Genomic DNA, 23887 nt, shown 5'->3' with positions numbered 1-23887 from the left:
TCATCATTAATCCCACCAATGCCATTCTAAATCTGTATGACTTTGTTTCTTCTGTGGAACAGGGTGATTAATGATGATTACGTGAAATATCCACTTAACCCCTTAACTGTCACTCACATTTTTGAACATTGACTGTAGTGCACGATCCAAACTTACATTTTTATAATTCATGAATGAAAATATTTTGTAACATGATTTTGATGTACCATTTACATGATTTTAAAATGGGTTTTAAAGGATACATTTTGAGATTTTAAGTTTTCAGTCGATATATAACTTCTGATGATTTCTAAAATGTCATAGAGAAAAAGGCAACAAACAAATCTTCTTTTTTAAACAAAGGTCAAAACTCCAGTTATAATTTAGATTTTTTAAGGTGCACTCTTGGGTGCATAAATTAATCGATTACTTTTCCTATATAATTTTTAGAAAAAAAAAACCACTGGTAAAATATATATTTGGGAGTCTTAGACCTTTCCAACGATATATAGTTTGTCAAGATTAGATTAGATTTAATTGTAATATAGTGAAGTAAATGTAGGTGTCCCACAGAGCGGACGGGTGACAGTTAACAGGTTAAATGACAGTTCACACATCATTCAAAACCCCTTTCAAGTAATTTATCACTTACAATTGTCGACATGGATGTTTATGATATAATGGATTTCACCCCTCTTTCATGGTGGCAGTACAGAAAGGTTTCACCAGGTAAACGTACTTCTGATGTTACTCATTTAAACACAAAGCTAGTGTACAGAGAGATGAAGTCACAGCAAGAATCTCACATTAGGTTTTTTGTAGTTATTTCTATGTGGTTTAATGAGAGAAAAGTGTAGTTTGTTGAAATATAGTCATATATTTCTAATAATGATCAGCATCTGTTTGGTTTGTAGCTTAGTGGACATTTTTGTGAAACATGGAGCTGATATTAACAAGAAAGACAGCACTGGAAAAGACAGGTGAGCCTGCATATGTCTTTTCTGTATAGCTGAATTTTATAATTTATGTCTTCTAACATGCATATTTTTATCTATGCATTTTTTTTTTCAGTTTAATGCTGGCCTGTTTTGCTGGTCACCTTTACACCGGTGCACGCAGCTCCACATTGCAATCTAAAGATACAGACACCTGCATGCCGCTCCACTGGGCCATGGATGGAGGACACCTGTCTGTCATTACATATATGATCCAGGATTGTTGTGAGGTGAGAGGACATTAAACGAATAGTTCACCCAAAAAGGAAAATTTGCTGAATATTTTGCCTAGATGTAGATGAGTCATCGGAACAGTTTTGGAGAAATGTAGCACAACAACACTTGCTCACCAATAGATGTTCTGCAGTGAATGGGTGCCGTCAGAATGAGAGTCCAAACAGCTGATAAAAAAAATCACAATAATACACAAGTAATCAACAGGACTACAGTCCATCAGTTATGTCTTGTAAAGTGAAAAGCTGTGTGTTTATTAAAAACAAATCTATCATTAAGGCGTTTTACCTTTTAACTGTCAAAAATACAAATCCATAATTCATAAAGCTTCCTCCAGTGAAAAAGTCCATCCCCTACCACTCCCACCGACGGATTTTGTTTAGAACAGTTTTTCCTTGCAAACATTAAAAATGTCTTGCTGGATTGATTTCACAAGTTCAAACGCATTCAGGTATAATAAAGTATGATTATTTGTTGTGCTGTCTTGGGGAGGGCCCTAAATAAATATTTTCAAACATCAGTTTAGCTCTATAGCGGTGATTTTTGAAAGAATTTTCTTTTTTAAATGCACCGTCTGGGGCAGCTCACTACTAATGTTGAGACGGACCCTGTATTGTCAGTTGAAAGCATGTGTTTTTGTACTTTGACAGGTGGATGTTTTGGATAAAGTGTCTCTCTGGACTCCTCTTATGCGTGTGTCAGCCATCATTGGAAAGGCTGCGGTCACCTCCATCCTCCTCCAGGCTGAAGCTTATGTAAAAGTCCGTGACAAAGCTGGCAAGACACCACTAATTGTATTTATCATCAAAACAGCCATGAGAATTGCTGAGGACAAGATGGATGACATTAGTCGATTTTTTTTTTTTTTTGGTAATAATTTTTCAGGTCGCTGTGCTGAATAACTATGCGGAACTGGTGAAACTTCTGCTTGACAGTGGGGCAGATCACCACATGAAGGTAACAGATTATGATCATTATTATATTCATAATACATACCTGATTAAACAATAAGAGTAGAGCAATAAAACATTTTGTCGCAGGAAAATTGATAACACTAAAATTATATGTACACTCTAAAGTAGTATGGAGCAGGTGCAGTAGATATGGCAAAAGCATTTGGAAGACAGGTTACCTGACAAACTACACATTAATGAATTAATATTATTTTATAGCTTCGAACAAAAAAACAATTTCTGTTTCAGAACACCATAAACTTGCTGGATAAAATAAGATTTGAAGGTTAAAATAGACTGACATCAACGTGACATTTCTCCCATGGAGACAAGAAATTATCTTTATCTTATAATGTCGTATTGTACACATTACATTAAAGCCTCGGGTTATTAAAAAACAACTTTTATGTTTCTGTAGTGGACCCTGTAAAATAAAATGAAATTGAATTCACAATAGTAATATCCTCATTTATTATTCTCGTTCAAGTCCTTGAAGTAACAGTATCCAGTTTCATTTTTTATGTGTTTGAAGGCATTCACATTTCCCTTTTAATATCCTACTGGTAATTCATAGAAATAAAACTGGATTTTGTAGTATACAAAACTGTTACACAATGATTTCAATAGCAAGTGCAAAAACTGAGCAGTCTTCTCTGATGATTGATCATCAAATTTGACAGACTGACAGATTATCTGTCAAAAAATAGCATTTAATACATCCACATGAGTGCATATAAAAAGTTGAAATGCACATACATTACTGTGAATAGGTAAACAAGAACATAAAGAAACACACACAGGCTTGGCTTGAATGAAATACTGTGACAGCTGGGTTTGTTATACTCCCAAAGCAACAACACGGGAAAATCAAGTGGAAAAACTGAATTGTAATTCCCCCATCAGGGTCAGAACAACAATCACATACATTTAGGAATAACTATGAGTCCAGCTGTGCATAAAGAGAGCTGTGTTATGGGCAAGAGAGAAGCACTTGTGTAAAAATGCCATAGTTGTGATAACACACACCAGCAGTGATATTTATTACATCCTGTTTACTTTACATCATTTTGATGTCAAACGTTTTTTAGAATGATGAAAAATTACTATTTGGCTGAAAAGACTACTTTAAAATCATTCTAAATTTTGGGGTCAGTAAGATTAAAAGAAAACATTTCTGCAATTCTCTTGAAAAAAATATTAAATGACCCTAAACTTTTGATTAGTAGTGTATACTGTCTAAAATAACACAAGAAATATAGTACAGAAAATTCAACATCTATAACCTCAAGCATTGGAAGATATTTCACAGAATTATTTTTATACTGCACAACAAGGCCGTAATGACACAGACATGACAGCTGCCGGATCCTGATGGCTCAGTGGGAACGCTGATCTGCGACTCCGTGATATTTTAAGGTCTGTGGTGTCACTACATATTCTGTTTTGCCACTGGTATTCCTCTGAATGTTTCAAAACACGTTGGAAAAAGGAACATCACAACCTTTCAAGTGTTTGGACTATAAATACTCACTGGATTTTGTTATGTAGTTGCTATGCATATTCTGCTGTCTAGCTATGGCTCTGCCCCTAGTCAATATAACTTATATAATAAGGTATATTTAGCCTGTTTAATTGTCCAGCACATCTCTTCTTTAATATTGTAGAAAATAAGTTAAAAGGGCTGAAGTTGTAGCAATAGTAGTAATGAATCTTGTTTTGGCAGATACTGCAGCACTGCATTTGTTCAAGCACATATACTTTTAAGGTACTGTAGTTAACAAAAAGATGGTTCGTCAAAGCCCATAAGCGTGGCACACATAATTTTTCTTCTCCCTGACATGCCTCATTCAAGTAATTGTGCAGGTTTTTTTGCACTTAGTTGCTCATTCCATTCCAGTGTTTAGTCATTCAGATTTCAGGTTGCTTATACTCCAGTATCCCAGACACGCTGCATCATTTTAAAGCAGGTCTTTTTTTTTATCTTCACAACACCAACATAAGTCTTACAATAAGATAAATGAAGTGAAATAAACACTTAAGAATGGAAAACATGATTTGTCACCTAATTTTCAATCAGATTTTTAGAAACAAACAAAAATGGTCATACAGTAAAAAAAAAAAGTGTCAAGCACAGCACATAGTTTCCTCCTCACAATAAATATACATCTTAAATACTTCTGCAGTACCTGAGTGAGGACAAACAAACACCTTTTCTGAGGAGGCGCAGCACCAAGGTGTTCGGTCAGCCCTCTTCTCTGTGAGACCCTCCGTGGAGTTTCTGCAAGGGTGGTCACTTGGTCCAACAGTTTTCATAGTGCAAACAAGTGTGTTAGGTGCTGGTGAAATTCACCCAGTGCTGTGGTGTCCATGTGTCATTGATCACAAAAGGGCTGTGATAATCTGGGAAGAGGTCTAGAATGTAGCCAAAAAAATGCAGTTAGTTGTCATCCATGAATATGTGGTTTTGCCAGCAGTCTCACAATGGCACTGACCTGTTTGGCAGTGGTATGGCAGGGGGTGGTCGTGGTACTGTTGGAATCGGGACGGCTAAAGGTCCATGTATCCGCTCTCCCACCACGGACATGCTTCGAACCACCCCGTGGCCTCTGATCAAGGGGTCTGCAGGAAGTGGTTTCTGCGGGGGACTAGGCTTGTCCTGGTCCTACATGTGGCAACACATAAGAATTTCCTGGTTTAACACACATATTTAAACTATTATAGTCCGGGGGTCTCAGCTAAATATTTAAGTATTTAAATTATGAATTATATATATATATATATATATATATATATATATATAAACCCAAATGTAATTAAATTAAAATGCTAAAAATATATGTAAAACATCCCCCTCAATACTCTATATATACTATAGTTTTTATTGCAGAAAATACACTCATGACTCTGGAATTACAAAATATGGTTAATTAAATAAATATATTCAATAACATTCAAAAATTAAACACTGCTAGCATCTTAGTGCCACTAGATGGCGCTGTGATTACACTCCTCGTCCTGAAAAACCCGGTTGACAACAATACAAATAACAGAAAAACAAAACGTGTAGCACTCCCATTGCCAGCACCCAGTTCACACAATGTTAAGTCAAGAGGTCATCATATATTAACAATTTACTCGGAGGATGAGGTCATGGCATACAGCTGTTACCTTTTCACAGCTGTTCAGCCTTGTTTTGTGGAAAACAATGGAGAAACTGACTCATCCAAAATGCTGAGACAACCAATTCACTCATTTTTGTGTCTTTCTGAAACAAAATTTTTGCCTCATTGCCATTTCTAACTATTGTATTTTAGTAATTTCTTCCTGTGAACCATCAGAAAGCAATGTCATTATGGCAATACAAGACCTTTTAATCATGAGCACACGGCGGTGTGTCGAGCCATAAGGCCAATTTGTGAGAACGCTGTTAAGAGTTGAAAGTGTTTCATGGATCCCTGAGTAAATGTGAACTCAGTCAAGTAGAAAAGGGCACTCAAGATCACTAAACAATCCACGGTGATTTTGTATGTAAAAGGGTTTAATGTGAATGAGGTCAGCATAGAAACCAAGCAAGCGTCAATGCATCAGTCATTTGTATTGTGTTGCACAGCCCCAGCATGTGAGCTATGAAAGGCTTTTTGATGAATGGCCACTGATGGAGAACAAAAAAATAATTTATTATATATTTGTTAGAAAGAGAACTAAAGGTTTATTTATATTCCTTTCAATACTAGGTAAGATCTATAGACAGAATCTGTGGCATTATCTATATAGAGCTTCTGTAGCAAAATACAGTAATGAACTTACAATGGGGCAAGGAAGAAATCTAAAGATTATATATACATACAAAAATGCATAGCTGTTAAGTTTATACTGTATTTTTAAAAGCGGTCTCTTGTTAGCTGTTTACTGATGTAAATCCTTGTGTGTTGAGCTCAGTATTTTACAAGTTGTCACATCCCTTTCTGGTATCCTTGCACCATGTGACATTTAGCTTTATAATATGGTCATTACAAGCAGTTATGATGAATATAACTGCACAGACAAGGTTAGTAGATGATTTTATCAATGCAAGTCTCATGCTAATATGTATAGTTTCAAAATATGTGAAAATACTTGACCATTTATTTGAGTATAATGTATTGCCGTATATATATATATATATATATATATATATATATATATATATATATATATATATATAAATAAATGTTTGTATTTAACTAGGTATACTTCAACTGATTCATTACTTGAACAGGTTCTAAATTAACTTTTTATTTAATAATAAATAAATTATAGATTTGTGTGTGGGTCAAAATTTCTACTATTCTACTATCTACTGTAGTATACTTCTTTATTTGTTTTTTTATTTTAGAATATAATGTGTTATCATAAAAATACCAATCTTACCCTTAGAAATGTCTCCTCAAAGTAAGACTTTTTTTCTATGGATCTAACCCTGTTAGTTCACTGCAGTGTCATGAAGTCGAGCTGAGATACAAAGCAACAGATGCTTCATGCGGTCTTATAGCATATCCTGCCATTGTCCCCAAGCAGCACTGATTGTCTAAACCACATACCTTCACACATGGACATCTCTCATCCCATCGCACAGGAAAGCTCTCAAGCACCCGTCCAATCTCATTCTTGCCGTATCACTTTCACTCCGCCACCCGCTCTGCCTAACCCACTCGAATACTTTTTGTCTTCATTTTATCTTCAACTGGAAACTTCATATAAAACATTTATGTGGTATGTGCAGAAATGGAAAGTGTAACGTCTTTGCTAATGTCTCCTTATCTCCCTCCACTTGGTTCCTGCATCTGTCCACACAGAACGAGTTTTTGCATTAAAAAACGAGCAGTGGAATGGAAAAAAAGCAATGTCTCAAGAGGGGTTTTAGCTTACTCTAACTTTGAGTGCTACAGTTTTTAGAATGCAGAGTCGTGAATGAGAAAAGACTAAAAAAGACGCTTGGCGTGAGCCCAGCTGTCAAAGACATCAATCTAGCTCATTTACAATTCATTTTGCATTCAACTGTGCTATTGTTGTGTTGTTGTTTTTTCTGGGTAAACGGGTCCTCATGGTATAAACCTCCTAACCCACAAGCCTTCTGCAAAAAATTTTGTGATTACAGGCTGACAATGCTAATTCATAATGTGACTGTAATTTTGTATTTAATAATATTCATACTTGCACTGTGTTCTAATCTGGAGCTACATAATAATGCATTGATTCTACATTATATATTTCTTTCAAGTTGACCCATTTATATCTGATATATCTCATTGATTGTATGTAGATATTTAATTAATGGATTCTTATTATCAACAATTAAATATTAGCATTATATAAAAATCTCAAAATGGATATCCATCTTAAATTATCACACACACACACACACACACACACACACACACACACACACATACACACACACATAAAAACATAAGCATTTAAAATGTTATATTAATTACATAGTATATTAAATTCATAATTCAAAGAAAACATTTTCAGCACAGCTAATTAATTATTTTCTTTTTAGTGTATTTTACTACATTTATTATTTTAAAAAAAGTAAAGAATTTTTAATACCCATTTCCAGGGTATTAAAGTACATTTTTGGTTATTTGATACCAAGTTTATAGCTGAGATACATTTACCGGTTCCACCTGGTATAAATAAGGTTTGAACGGATCTTCTATGAACACTTCTGTTCACTTCTGTTTAGATTTGATCAAACTCTACATCACTTGTTGGAGTGGGGCACACAAATACAACTGATTGAATCAACCCATGTATGTGGCCATGTAATCGCCATTAAGCAAATTAAAATGAGAACAGCTGTGATTTTTGGAATTTAAGTTTAGGAGCTACTTTATTCATGTACTACTATGTGATTAGGCCAAATTCAGAGAATGGGTTTTTGCAGGTTTGGATATCTGGTACACGGTGACAGTCTGAGGCTGACAGCACTTACCTGGATGTTAGTGCAGGGCAGCTGGTGAGGGAGGGTGTAAAACACTGCCGCTCTGCCTGGTGAGTGTGTGTGGGACACTAGAGTCCTGTGAGGCGGGACTGAGAGCAGAGGCTGCAGACCTGTGATGGGCATGGGGTGGCTGATGTGGACGGGCTGACAGCGAGGGGGACGTTCAGGCAGCCGATGCAAACTATAGAAGTTATGTGGAGAAAGGAGAGGCTCTGAACTGGGATGAGACATCTGTGGAAAACAGACAGCTCTTGAGAATAAAGACAGAAGAATTCAATACACGCTCTACTGCTCACTACTGCTAACCTTTAAGACCTTTTGAGGAATCAATCTAAACTTTTCTCTGCATACACTGCTTCACAATTCAATAGCATTCCAGGTTGTGGCATGGCACACAGGCTAAAAATACCCAGATGAAGCAATCGATCAATGCTTTACAATTCCAACACAATGGCGACTGTCCAATCACATTAAAGCCTGACCTCCCCCATTGAGCATACAGATGCTTCCAGCTCTAACAAACAATTAGGATTTGATTGTTATGCTACTCAAGTACATTACACTGAATTAAAACTGAAATGCTTCAAAATGAATGTTTGAGGTTTTAGATGAAGACCTGGACTTCATTAATATTCTTTGAGGGTTGATACTGGAGAATAAATCACAGAAAGCAAGGGGTAAATTGGCTTGGACAGCCAAAGTAATTCTGCAAGTGAGCTAACCTCATCTGCTCCTCGCCTGGCAGGACAGACACTGAGGTAATGAATTATGGAATTATGGAATTCTTCACAAAGTGATACGATACATAATAAAATCTGCTATTTGGTCACAGACTGTCTGCTCTGATTCAGTTTAATATGATTATTTTTACAAATGTTTTCACAAATGCAATTGTAAGGAACTTGTACCATACTGAAAATAAGCAACTAATTCTGGATAAGAAATATTAAAATCATAAAATATTTAATATATTAAATAATATACTATATTTGGCATATATAAATAAGATTATTTAAAATATTCTTCAAAATAGTTGGACAATTTTATCATGTTGTGTGCTTGAGTCTGTGATGATGAGCATAGTATCATACCTTGTCACAGCAGGAGTGCAAAGGTAAAGAGGTGGGCTTGTGCTGAGGCGAGACCCTGAAGACTAACTGTGTCTGTGGGGGGCTGTGTGCTCGTTTTTGTCCTACTGATCTGTAGAATTAAGAAACAGTTCTCAAAACGTTTTAGGTCTAAATATGGTGAATTTGATTACTACAGTGGGGGTGTTCACTTTTATATACTACTTTTTATTAAGCTCTATTGCAGCATCTGTGGCATCTGTTGCTTACCACAAACATTTTTACTTGCTCATTATTATTTTTAAAGAGTAAAAAATAATGTTCATAGTAAGACATGTACAATCTAAGTATACAAAGTCCAGGCAGTAAATATTAAAATACACACCATTTAAAATAATAACCATGGTCTGACAGAATAGAATATTTGGGGTATATATATATATATATATATATATATATATATATATATATATATATATATATATATATATATTATATATATAATTTATTATTTCAAATAAATGCTGTTCTTCTGAACTTTCTAGTCTTTAAAGAATCCTGAGATTCTAAGAACAACTGTTTTCAACATTGATGATGTTACAAAATGTTTCTTGAACTGCAAATCAGCATGTTATAATGATTTCTAAAGGATCATATAACACTGATTTCTAGGGTAATGGCTGATGAAAATTCAGCTTTGCTATCACAGAAATAATTTAAATTTGAAAATTCACAAAGGCAAATTATGTTGTTATTTTAAATGGTTTTTTTTTTTTTTTGAATATTACAGTTATATTAAGTTTTTTTTTTTTTTTATCAAATAAATGTTGTGAGTATTAGAGACTTTGGTTAACAAATCTTCCCAGCCCCAAACTGTTGAAAAGAGGAATTACAGAAGTAAAACAGAACTTCACCCAACTATTCTCACCTCAAAAAGGGTGATTTATACAGCTTTAAAGCTTAAATAGACAGGGTTTTAGAGAATAATTCAAACATTTTAACAAAAATACAAGCTTCACATTTAGACTTTTAAACCCTCAGGAATGCTGGCCCAGTTTGCTTCCATTGTGTGTTACTCTGACCATGAATTATTATTATTTTTTTTCAAATCAAATAAAAATTATTTGTTGTGCCTTTATCTCCCAAATTCCTGTCGATATGAATGTATACTGAACTTGAAACTTGATTCTATTAGGCTTCAGTAAAACTCTCGGGCTCTTGGTGTTCCTGGGTGCAAACCAGCAGGAATCCATGATCAAACACATTTTGGAAAACATTGCTGCATTGGTTGACAGTACCTGAGCTTTTGAATGGCACTCTTCTTATTGATGCAGAGCATTTGAACCAGTGATTTCCTCTTCAGGCACACAATCAGTCCCACAGACAGCAAGCAAAGAAGGGTGACCAGCACACCCACGGCCACAGTGCTACTGTCAGCTTTTGTCACATATGACAGCACGCACATTAATACACACACTCGCACATCTGTTGTACAGCACGGCACAGAGTGGCACAGAAAGGGAAAACACAAGAAGTCAGAGTCAGGTTAGAGAGAAAAAGAATCGATCAACATCCCTCTGTGTCTCCACCTGCACTGATATTACAAGCGGTCTCAAAGTTCTTGAATGTCTGCTGAGTGACATCTAAGCGCAGTGCTTCAGGTTTCCACCAGTAAATCAATGACGTGTCCTGTCAATGCTGTTATGCTTTTCCACTGGAAAATCGTTTAATGGGTTTTGTAAGTACATTGCACTTTCAAGCTGCACTGTTCTACCTGCAGTGCAGCTGTCACAGAGAAAGTGGTTACAAACAGAAATGCTTCTAGGCATGCAAAATGTAATGTATGCATCATTGCATTCTGAAATATGTCATAATGCAATGTATGTATCCATTCTCAATAGTCAGGTATTTGTATAAACTTCAACTTTTTTTAAAACTTTTTCTTCCATTAATGTTTGTTTGTTTGATAAATACATAAAAACAAAGTTTATAATAATAATTGTCTAAAAATCTGCCATTGTGTATAAGTATTGCTTTTTTACTCAAATCGCTTTGGATAAAAGCATCTGCAAAATGCATAAATGTAATAAATTTGTATATTTAAAACTTATTTGTAACTACAGTAAGGAAGGACGTTTTCTTCATTTTGCTTAATTTCTTTGTATAGAGTTTTTTTTTCTGGAGTAACTAACTACATACTGTAAATAAAGGTTAACAATACGTTCATCTTGTTTATTTTCTTTTTGTAGAGTTACTTGTGAAATTTCTTAGAATGATAGAACCATAGAATGATAAAAGACAGACAGACACACACACACACACACACACAGATAGATAGATACATTTAGTTTAATTTAAAGTTAGTTTAATTTAAAGTTAATTTTATTCTGAAATCAATAAAGTAAAAAAAAAAAATGTGTTTGCGTGTAAATGTGTAAGAGTATATTTCGGACCTTAGACTGGACATGGGAAAGAAGCACATTAGTACAGCAGTAAGTGTGGGTTAAAGCATGTTAAGTCATGCTGTGTTATCATATTGCATACTGCTCTAGCAGGTAAATTAAAAGTGCAGTTAGTTATTACTGTACCGGCTTGTCTCATTGGCCCACTGTCGACGCTGCCGCCAAATCCTGCCCTATCACAGTAAGGAGGTGCCCAGTGGGCTTTACAGTGGCAGTTCTTCTTGTTGTTGCATTCCTGTAAGCATAAAGCATCTGGCATCAATGCCACATGCAGCTCAACACCACCTGATCAAATTTCTTGCTGGACATTATCAACAACATCCTGCTGTTCAATGCTTAAGGAATTCTGGGGGATAATGGTATGAAATCTCCTCATGAGCATTCAGATCATGGATGTTATGTTCAATGTTGCATTCAAGGACAACATTTTTCCATCTGCACAAAAATGCATGACATTTTTACATCAGGGTATGTGTCAGGGGTCGCTGCATAAGTTGATTGATGTCACTTGATGTTTAAATCGCGGTCTGAATTTTTAGATGTCTGCCTTCTACGTCTTTCCAGCCAATAAAAGCACCAGGGAATTTATCAGACTCTCAAACTTCTGACTTGCTCATCCAACTTTCATGGATCCTGTGATTGTTTCAACATGTGTAAAAAACCCTCTCAGCAGGCCGACTCTTACATTTCAGGAATTCACGAGTATGTATTAGAGTGTGTAAGTCTTGATTTTGCGGCCTTCTTGAGAGCTCTCAAGACTAGAAATCAATAGACTTAGTGGTCTAGTATTAATCAAAATCTTAGGGGGTCTATTTTCGGTGTAGGGCTTAAAGGGATTGTTTACCCAAAAATGAAAAATAACTCATCATTTACTCACCACTTTTCTGATGCCGTATGTCCTTCTTTCTTTTTCAGACCACAAAAAGTGATTTAAAAAAGCATAATGGCAGTGTATGATGATCAGGATCAAGTTTTTAAAAAAGATGCAAAAGTATCAGTGTTCAGGGTATACAATAGGGTTTGGTGAGAAACAAACTGAAATTTAACACATTATTTAAAAAATATCCTGACTTGACTGTTGGTCTCTGTGCAGGACTATTACTGAACTACTATGAGTGCAGCAGTTTACTCTAACTCATCCAGGAAAAGCGCACAAGTTGTAAAAAAATGAAAATAAAAAGTGATAAATGAACTACAATCCATGTACTTTCTTCTCTGAGATAAATATATCTGTTGTGCCTCTTCGCAAGTAGTCACGTTCATCTGTCACCTGTCATTTTGACTATCATGACAACTGGAGCTCAACTCAGCGAGGAAAGTGCACACATACTTTTCTAGGAATTTCAAGGCATTGTTTCATGTTGCGTTGTTATGACTCTTGCTTTCTCACAACTTGTATGCTTTTCCCAGATGAATCAGATTGAACTACTGTGCTAGAGTCTCACGAACATGCAGACATGCACAGAGACCAATGGCCAAGATCTGGACATTTATTAAATACTATGTAAAATTTTGCTTTGTTTCCCACTAAACCCTATCGTATACCCACAAACACTTGCTATACATGGCATGTGTCACATGGGATCATTCTGTGATATTTTTGCAACTTTTTTAAAAGCCTGATGCTGATTGCCATACAGTGCCATTATATGGACAAGCCAGCATGGGGCATTTTTATTTATCTCCTTTTGTGTTCAGAAAAAGAGACAGGCATACACCATTTGAACAAATTGAAAATTAAGTAAACAAACTATTATTCGTCTTGGTATTTATTGGTCTTCTATTGTTCTTAAGTAGTCAGAGGATCCAGGATCCCAGGATGTTGACAGATATTCCAACATCTTTATTAACAATGATCAATTCATCTTGCAGCACAGTTCCAATAAGGAAATAGACCTTGGAGAAAAAAACGGATGCAATTGCACAGCCTACAGACAAAACTAAGAATTCCAATTTAGGAAGTGTATTACAAGATAAAATGAATAAAACATTATACGCTCGTCCTCCAGAGCTGACAGTGGGTGCAAATGCAAAAAACAACATAGGGGTATTCATGGCCACAATGTTTAGCTATTGCATTTTAGCGCTCCTCTGGCAAAAAAGTGCATGTGCATATGAGCCAAAAGATTATAAATAACAAATTTGGTACACGGATGAATTCAATATTATATTATATGGATGAATTCACTCCTATTACCTTACTTGAGTGACAGAGATTGATTGTGAAGTACTTCAACAACTGAGACAAGCATCAAGTCAACCAGCATGCTGGAATTTACAGTGTGTGTCACTGAGGTGAACCGGGGCACGATTTAGTAAAAAAAAAAAATTAAAATAAAAAAAATTAAAATAAAAAAAACTCTTTATGACTTTCTTCCTTAAAACTCAAAAGGTGAAGTTTTGAAGGACATCTGAGCTGCTATATTCTATCCAATGGAAGTGAATGTTGTTCAAGAGCTGTCAAGCTCCAAAAAGCATCATAGAAACTATGTATTGCAAGACTTCTGAAGCCATAGCTTTGTTGTGAGGAGCAGTTATTTACAAGAATCTTGCCCAGAAAATCTTACTTATCTTGCTTTCCAGCTGTGGTCACCATTCACTTTCAATAAAGGAAAGAGAAGCTCAGACATTCTGCTTCGTTCCTTCTTCTGTGTTCCCCGGATAAAGAAAAGTCATATGGGTCATTCCAGAAAAAAACAGCAGGATGAGTAAATGATGACAGATTTCATTTTGGTTGAACTAGACCTTCAAATGTATCAAGCTTCCATGAAAGACCATGAATGACACAGATTATGCTGTGATCTAATTTAGTACAGAATCCGTGTCATATCTGTGCTTTTAAATGCTATTTCATTCGTAGAAGTAATCTAGTTCAAGTGAAGTTACAGTGTTTGTACCCAGTTAGCTAAGTGCTATTATGGTCACATGCTGTCCCCTTGGCAGATAGCTACAGTATAATGTAATGAAATGGACATTTCTGTAAAAGGCAAGATTTTCAGTAGAGGGCAATAATTTGTGCTGACTTACTATTAACATTCCTGACTCAAATCTGAGCCTAATGCCTGATAACCAATGTCAGAAAAATTAACAAGATAAATAAAAAAAAAACCTTTTTCCAGCAGATCTGAGGAAATTTCGACTGACAGAGATGAAGCAACCTTACCCCTCTTCCATTACACTTCCTGGAGCACTTGTGCACTCCAAAGACACTGACATTCTGACACTGCCTGTTCAAACAGATCTGTTATGAAGAAAGAGAGACAGAGAGAACTACAGGTTAAGAAAAATAGGTATCAACTGCTAGGAAACATTTTTTGTTAATGGCCTTAACTACTGGTTGACCGAAATGTTTTTTTTTTTTTTTTAGTGCCAGGGTGGCCAATATAATGCCAATAGCTGGTATAATATTTTAATAGAAAATGAGGTACCAATTGTACAGTCCAGTTCTGTATATTCATACTACGCTCTAACTAATTTCATTAACTGTGTATAACTAAGTACTAACCCTAACCCATGTAGTTTACATTATATTACATTACTTTTTTGGGCCAAAGACCACTGTAAACACATGTAAATGCACATTCTGTAAGAAAATTACATATTTACTTAAAAAAATAAATAAAATAAATATACTGTTAAAAAATAGGGCTATCAAAATAATAAAATAAATCACAATTACTTTACTATAGCTAACATTTTGAATTTAGAATAAAATTATTTACAAAATAATAATAAGAAAAATAATTATGAAAGCCTGTTTAATTAATGGAGTCATTTTAAATGATGATTCACGAAGTTAGAGAATCCAAATGAAGTAGTTTATTGAAAGAGAGTAATCTAGAAACCAGGCAGAATAACAAGACCAGGAACCAAAATACGGGAGAACCAAGATACAAGGCTTAGAACTGCAGTAATGACACATACAAGACTTTGCAAAAAGTGACTGAAAACACCAGGCTTATATAGGCAGAGATAATGAGCAACAGGCGAAAACAATCAGTCATGATAAGTCCAGTGCAGGCAATGGGTTATGGGAAATGAAGTCCAAGACTAAGTGGCAGAGGTATGGGTTGGAGTGCCCTCTGGTGGTTATCAAAGGCACTCTAGCTGGTGATCAGGACATACCCCCCTCCAAAGGAGTGGCTTCCAGATTCCCTAAACAAGAAAAGACTTAAGTCCAGAGCCCCTTTTACGCTGCCATTTCGGGAAATACACGGGTAAAGTGTTCCGGAAATTGTTCCCGCGTCGCTAGATTTTGCACTTTCGCACTGCCAGTGATTACCTGGGATATGTGTGTGCTTTCACACACAACCCGTAAAGAACCCGTAATGACATGTGACATCAGGGCGTGACGTGTAATGTACGAGTCGAAAACGTTAGGCACCGTGTACTTTCACTGAAGCAAGCTAACGATCTCGGCATCAGCGCGGAAAGTGAGGAACTAAGTGATCTTTGCTTCATTATAGTTTGCACATATTTTTTCGTCGCGAACATTGATCTTCCTTCAAAACAGCTGGTAAAAGAGTTGCGCAATGACGCACATCATCACTTCGACACGGCATTAGATCTGGCTTTTGTTCACACAGCGCTCATCCCGGGTCGAACCCGGCAATGTTACTAGGTCCCCGACCTGGGTTCAATGCCGGAATCAATCAACGAACGTGTTTGCTTTTTTTTGAACGAGATGACCACTAAATTGGAGCGGATGAGGCTGATGAGACAACCAAGGAAGTCAGGCAGGACTGCGGCTGTAAGAAGACAGGCAGACAGTTCAGAGACGGCATCTTTGGCTGTGACAGGGTAGACAAGGGATTCATGGACAGCCTCTTTGGCCATGACAGGACAGGCAGGGAGATCAAGGGTGACCTCTATGGTTGAGAAAGTACAGACAGGGAACTCACTGGCTGGCGCCAAAACAGGACTGAGCTCTGGGACTTGCATTGACTCGTGGACTGGAGCAGGCTCTGGAGCGGACTCATATGCTGGAGCAATGGAATGGAGAGGGCTCTGCAGCGGACTCATTAGCCGCGTTTCCACTGGCTGGCCAGCTGGGGCTAGAGGAGAGGTTATGAACAAAGGCAGAGTTTCTCCACGTCTTGAGAGCGTCAGTGCCGCAGATCATTTCAGAAAGTTAACAGCCTACACCCGCATTAAAGACTTTTTAAAATAAGTTGAGCAAAACTCACTTTCAGTCATCAGTAAAGGTTTGAAATAACTTGGTCTGATAATCACTAAACAAGGCAAAAAAATGTATAAGCGATGCAAAAGACTATGCACGCTAAACATTAAGATTACGATAGTAAACATAAATCCAACCACTTGGAGAAATCAGACGTCAGCTTCTTATTCTTTATCACAATCGTGAATTTATTTAGTAACACATTTTATCTGTCATAAGTCTCATCTCAAGACTTATTTCTTAGTTTTCTGATAACTTCTCTTTGTTGGTGAAATGATGAGGTTGCATGACATTGTTCCTGAGAGGTGTGTAAAGGGGGTGTTTTAGTGATGCGCAGCGGAGCTTCAGGCTTGACTGTGGAAACGCTGTGCTATTCTGGCCTCGGTGCTACTGGCCTGAGGCTATTAGCCCCACCCGGCCTGTTTTAAGCCCTGGCTCACACTGGTTTATTGAAGGGACAATCCACAAATGTTATCCAAAGGCAGGCAAAGGTCACTTGCACATAGGCAATCTAAAACAGTGACAGAGTAAGGGGCTCAGGCAAACAGAGTAATCTAGAAACCAGTCAGAATAACAAGACCAGGAACCAAAATACGGGAGAACCAGGATACAAGGCTTAGAACTGCAGTAATGACACATACAAGACTTTGCATAAAGTGAATGAAAACACCAGGGCCCGTATTCATAAAGATTCTAAGAATCCTCTTAGAAAACTCTTAATTGAGCTTAAAAACTTTTACGTAGGAGTCTTAGCTTAAGAGCGATTCGGGATCGATCTGAGAGCAACTCTGAGTAAGGAAAAGACAAAAACTTTTATCTTAGTGAGGAGGCGGGGTTGACCCTGTTGCTATGTATGACACAATCTTTTGAAGACTGTGATTGGCTGGTTGTCCAAAAAAAAAAAAAAAAGAGTGATTTTAAGCATAGGGTCTATTCTAATTCTCACTTTGAACTTACATATGTACTTTTTTCCTATTTGACCGTTCTCTCTCTCACACACACACACACACACATTATATGTGTGTATATAAATCATTTTTTTATTTACCATGCTTTTAATTTCCTATAAAGGTATTTGATCGGCTTAGAATGATAAAAATTGTTCCACTCTTTCCATTTACAGTGATTGCGGTCCTATTTAAGTGGTGGTTTGAATGTTGGTTTTAATGTATCAAATATGGAATCAAAACCAAAAAGGGTAAGAAAGCCAAACTGGACAGAGGAACAGTGTTTACTGTTAGACCAGTTAGTGGATGAACACAAGGCCATTCTTAAAGGAAAATTCGGGTCCGGTGTCACAGCAAGGGACAAGGAGCAGACATGGGAGCGTATAGCACAAACTATTAACGGTTCATTCCCCCTGCCTGTGTGCACAAGCCTGCTATATTCATAAATGCAGTTTTTTGAGCCTGTAAGGTGGGAATGTCCAGTGGAAACCAAATGAACTGTGACACAATAAGATGTTCTGAAAGTGCTGTAATTGTGTGATCACTCTGCTTACAGAAGGTTGTGACAGAAACAAATAATCACTATTGCATTGTTGCATTTTCCCAGTTGCCAAATATCATAATGTAGTGATTACTTTAATTTATATAATAATTTATAATTTAATATATGATCTATACCGTCTTATTAACTCACTGTCATCCATTGTCTGCAACACATTTCTTCTGCCTCTTCATCTTTCTGCCATTTTCTCCTCTGCTAAAGAAACTCTTAAGCATCTTAAAAGTCCTCGTCTGTGCTCCTAACAAATTTGACCTTAAGACCTCTTTTAAGGGTTAAGATGCTTTCTGGATTACTTTTTTCTTTACTAGGATTTTTTCTTTAATTTTAAGAGTAAACGCCCACATTTCTAAGAATTTTCTTAGATTTTTGTCACTAGGAGCTACTTTTTGCATTAGGATTCTTTATGAATACGGGCCCAGGCTTATATAGGCAGAGATAATGAGCAACAGGTGAAAACAATCAGTCAAGATGAGTCCGGGCAATGGTTTATGGGAAATGAAGTCCAAGCCTGAGTGACAGAGGTATGGGATGGAGTGCCCTCTGGTGGTTATCAAAGACATTCCAGCTGGTGATCTTGACTAATATAACATAATATAATATAATATATGCATATTGAAACTGATGTGTTTGGGAGGTTAATCAGCAAAACAAACACAAAATGGTCAATGGAATGCAATAAAAATGGCCAAATATCATCTCAAACTGGCTGATAAAGCACTAGCATAACTTCTTGATCACACAAATAATCTCAAGCAGATACATCATGTGATGATTTATTCTCATACCATTCCCTCAGCACACTTTGTGCCTGCCAATACCAGTCCTGGATCAGGCATATCATCACCAAGGTACACGTGTGTTCCACGGCACCGAATATTCCCACCCTCCTGCGGATGTATGGTGGTGTCTATTGACACTGCATTGGTTCCGATCACTGGACTGTAGGCACCTCCTTGGCACTGAATTTTCCCACACCTAGCATCCCTGTTTAAATCACACAGACAAAATACAAGGAGTGAGCATGCAAGAATAGTGCTAAATGTTTTTACACTTAATAAATGGGATAAGGTGATAAAACAACTGAAAAACAGAGAGGAGATTGTGTTGTCTTGAAGTAATCTCACCTTTCACACCCCCTCACTCATGTGTGAGGTGCAGAGAGTGTAATTAATAGTGACAAGAGATTACATGCAAAATCATGGGGCTGCCTCTGTCACTGAATAATAATGTCAGGGCTATAAAGGAATGAATAAAATTACATTCATTACAACATGTATGGTGGGCCATCCCATAATAATTAGACAGCATGTGACAGGAATGAATCAGGAAAACCTTCATAGATACTATTCTTTGTCTCACAATTATTCTTTATTTTAATATTTTATTGTTTTTGAGAATGTCATGAAAATGTGTATTTTTGTGTTAGTCACTGGTTCAAATTTTTTTTATTATGCATGCTGTATTGGCACTATAAAATCTAAGAATTAGTATTTGCCAAAGTGCTACAAAATTAAGTAGGATAAAAGTTAAAAGGGTGCAAAGAAGTTTAACAAACAGAACAGAGGAAAATGATATAAAAAATAGAGGAAAACAAACTAAACTTAAGGCAAAGCAAAGGTAAATGAAAGAAATTAGCAAAGCAAAATAAAACAATGAAATGAAGCAAAACAAAACAAATCAAGCAAACAAAACAAAAACAAGAACAAAACAAAAAGCAAAGCATACGAAGAAAACAAAATAAAATAAAAATATAAATAATAAAATAAAATGTAAAATTAAAGCAAATTTGACAATGGATGTAATTGTACTTTAAGTAAAAGATTCAAGTGCAAAGTTCTGTAGTATCATGTCCTGCCTGTACCTTGCTTGACATTTAGCAAAGGAACCTTTGGAGTCTTTTCCACAATTTCCATAGGGATCACCTGCAGAGTTTACTCTTTCAAAACAGATTCCCGGGGCAGGTTTCGCTCCTGGAAAAATTTAAATAAAACAGCATATGCCCATGTGTCAGAGATGGAAAAATGAAACTGTACAATCCTTCCATTTTGTTTTAGCTTGTATATAAATCAAAAACAGATTAAGGGATATCATATGTCAGACTGTGGCCTGAATCCTTTTGTAAGGGACTATGAACAGACATATGGAATAAATAACAGCAAACAGTGTGAGTTTTCATATTGCTTGAGCTCGTCGTATGAATGCATTCAGGATTGAACAGAATAACTGGCTCTACAATGGTTACACATAGAATTACAGTGTAAAAAAAATAACGATTAATAAAATGTATATCTGCAGAACCCTACGATACATTTTTGGCCAACATAATAAGCCCAGGAACCCTGCAGCTATCAGCATACCAACCTGGTCCCCACAGAGTGATGCACTGCTGCTCATGAGTCTGACAGATGCCGTTGTAACAGTAACCATCCATATTGTGGCACGCGTGTCCATCGTGCAGGTAAACATTGGCAGGGCAATGGGGGTTTGTTCCGGTGCAAAACTCAGGTAAGTCACAGGAGTTACTGGGCTCTCTACAAGGAGTCCCAGCTGGTTTTAACTGCACAGACAAACATAGAGCTAACTTAAAACGTGCAGTGTCACCTAAAAGGGAATTCTTTCAAAATAAAGCAAAGAGAAATACAGTATATACTCAACTCCGATGCAGGCTATGGGATAAATTCAAAGTCATGCAGAGACAAGCTTTGCATGAACTACAAAGGCTATTGAAAACAATAACCATTTGTACATTTGTTTCTACTGTACAGTTGTTTCTACTAATATTCATGGAAAAGTTCTCCAAAAACGATTCCTTTAAGTTGCACTAAGAAACGTCCGAAAAGTGCCCAGATTAAATTATTTTAGTTGGAATTTTCATTTAATGAAGCACTATGTTGAAAGCTTGTTGTAGTCTGTTGTAAAGTCTGTGGTCTGTTCCAAAGGGCCTGTGTCTGGCTTCTTTCCTCAGTAAGTAAGCAAGCTGAGTGCTCTGATTTATGTGTCTGGAGGCCTGAAAGGGAACTTAGAGCACAAATGTCGGTTCATGTTGCACTTATTAATGGGGCAAGGAGAATGTGATTTCCACACCTTTATTTTACACACAGCGAAAGAATGAATGAGGAGGAAAGAGGGATGGGACAGATTTACAAAAATACCTGGCAGTCTTCACAGCACTGACCATGGGCACATACAGCATCTCCCTTAAGAGTGCAGGTTTTAGCATTACAGCAGGGGTTTAGACACTCCTAAAGAACACATGGAACATGTGGAAAAGTCAAGTCAATCACAGCACACTTCATTTAACTACTGAAGTTTTGAAGTATCAAAAAGATTGATTAATTTTAAGAATCAGAGAGAAGATAAAAATGTATGTCATTCAAAGACTTGATAGACCAAAAGCAAACAAAACAAGCAAAGTAAACAAAAAACAAACACATAAAAAACAAGCAAAGCAAAAAAAAGAGAGAAGAGAAGCAAACAAAAATCAACTAAAGAAAATACAAAAAACAAACAGACAAGTCAAAAAGAACAAAAAACAAGCAAAGAAAACAAAGGACAAAAATTTAACAAACAAGCAAAACAAAGTAATCACAAAACAAACCAAGAAAAAAAAAAACAAGCAAAACAATCAAGCAAAGTAGAAAAGCAAACATAAACCAAAACAACAAAAAATCTAAATAAGCAGAACAAGAAAAACTAACAAACAAAAAAAGAAAATAATTTAAAATAGAAAAATAAAAACTACAGTGGGTATAGAAAAGAATCGCACCCCTTTAAAATAATCACATTTTGTTGCTTTGCAGCCTGAAATGAAAATGGATTACAGATGTATTTACTCAGTGTAACTTATAACATCCAAGAGAAAGATGGAAGGAATTTTAAAATAAAAAAAGAAAAGAAAAAAAGAAAGAAAGCTTGGGCAAAATGTATAAGAAACATTTTAATGTCTCAGACTTGCAATAAAATAATTAGCTATTTAACAGGTGTGCCCAGATGTGAGGCTGTGTTGTTTCTGAATGTGTCAAATCAGGAATGGGTTTTGAGGACGAAGTCAGAGTGACAGCCAGGCTTGGCTGTGAATATTAAACTGACAAAATCAAATTCCAAACATCACCAAAGACCTGCTAATCCTCACAGCTAGAGGAGCAGCTTTATGGTGATGAACAAAGATCATTGTTGTGTGTGAGTCCTTCATACCTCCGTCTCTCCGCAGTCACACTCCTCTCCTTCCTCAATGTATCCGTTGCCACATTTCTGTCCTCCGTAGAGCAATTTGACTTCAGGCATATTGTATAAACACATGCCCACTCCTTTCTCCAGACTAGCCACCAGATCCTTCTTACTACACGTACTGAACACAGTGGGGAATGGGTACCTATTTACAGAGTAAGAAAAGAGAAAATTGAACATATTTTATTTAGTGTTTTTTACATTATTTAAATTAAAAATATCTATTTTATTGCTAATTTTGTTTTATTTATTTATTTATTTAATTAAATTTCTTCAATTTAATTTGATTCAACATTTAAAGTCAGCAACTCTCATCTGAAAAATCATGCTATAAGCTATTAGTCTATTAGCTTTACCAACTTTGTTTTGCTTTGTTTTGTTCGGCATGACCATACTGGTTCACCAGCACCAAACCAACATAAACCAGCCTGGACCAGAAAATCATCCTGATGTAAGGGCTCTTTTCAGCAGTAATTTTAACCAGTAAAAAGCTTTATAAGCAAATAAATGTCTGGCCAAATCCATTTTAAAGTGAAGGGATACAATCAGTGGTGGTTCGTCAGGGACAGCAGGGCCTTATTTGCTTGCCCTATAAAAAATCATCAGCCAATCAATTTTGACGTTCCATGACAGCACTCCCTCTGGGACCACCAGTGCTTCCTCCAGCTAGGGTTGCCAGGTTTTCTTGACAAAACCCACTCAATCACGTTTCGAGGTGTCCACCATAAAAAAATTGCGTTCCAGGAGTTAAATAACCGTTTTTGGTGTGCACAGCATCATTTAAGAGTGACGTGAATGTTGAAATTGTTGATCAACTGTCATTGTCGTTGAGAGCCTGAGTGCAGCATAAAATGCAAATTATATGCATATGGCTGCATTAGCTGTTACAGAGATGTGTAAGATAGATGTAAACCCAGTACCATTGATGTTCATTCATCGCTACCGATTTATGATTATAAACAAAACAGCACTGGACCTGACCTCAGCCTGACCATAGTCACTGTAGTGGCCACAGACACAAAGACTAAGCTCTTTCAGATGAAGCAGAGTAGCAGACAATAATATGACAGCCTCGGGCAGGGAGGGAGATGAGGTGAAATATCTGAGAGGACAGCAAATGAAGATCATTTTGGGTTTGGGCTCTGCTCACTGGAGAGTACTGTAGAAGATCATTCATGGTCTGTTGCCAGTATCTTCGGTTCACTAACTCACCACAACAAACAAGCTGAAGAACAAAGTGCATATTTGCTATGCACTCATAAATATGCGAAACACTGAACAAGTGGACAACCT

The 23887-nt window shown here is 36.5% G+C and overlaps 1 protein-coding gene across 1 annotated transcript in view; it reads right to left on the bottom strand.

Moving 5' to 3' along the window:
- Positions 1-2530: 2530 nt before the first annotated feature.
- adam12b (ADAM metallopeptidase domain 12b) overlaps positions 2531-23887 on the bottom strand; it is an 85809-nt gene continuing 64452 nt past the window's right edge. Inside the window, exons 13-24 of the mRNA XM_026229691.1 lie at positions 22562-22739; positions 21520-21609; positions 20729-20924; positions 20229-20337; positions 19153-19351; positions 14843-14920; positions 11806-11914; positions 10516-10702; positions 9242-9350; positions 8142-8381; positions 4654-4823; positions 2531-4573 (exon numbers count right to left, since the gene is read on the bottom strand). Coding sequence (XP_026085476.1) covers positions 4534-4573; positions 4654-4823; positions 8142-8381; positions 9242-9350; positions 10516-10702; positions 11806-11914; positions 14843-14920; positions 19153-19351; positions 20229-20337; positions 20729-20924; positions 21520-21609; positions 22562-22739 — 1705 coding nt within the window. The 3' untranslated portion in view covers positions 2531-4533. The remainder of the gene's footprint in view (positions 4574-4653; positions 4824-8141; positions 8382-9241; positions 9351-10515; positions 10703-11805; positions 11915-14842; positions 14921-19152; positions 19352-20228; positions 20338-20728; positions 20925-21519; positions 21610-22561; positions 22740-23887) is intronic.

This window comes from Carassius auratus, chromosome 42, assembly GCF_003368295.1.
Source record: "Carassius auratus strain Wakin chromosome 42, ASM336829v1, whole genome shotgun sequence".
In the NCBI taxonomy this organism is placed as follows: domain Eukaryota; kingdom Metazoa; phylum Chordata; class Actinopteri; order Cypriniformes; family Cyprinidae; genus Carassius; species Carassius auratus.
This window is presented reverse-complemented; position numbering and strand designations above follow the sequence as displayed.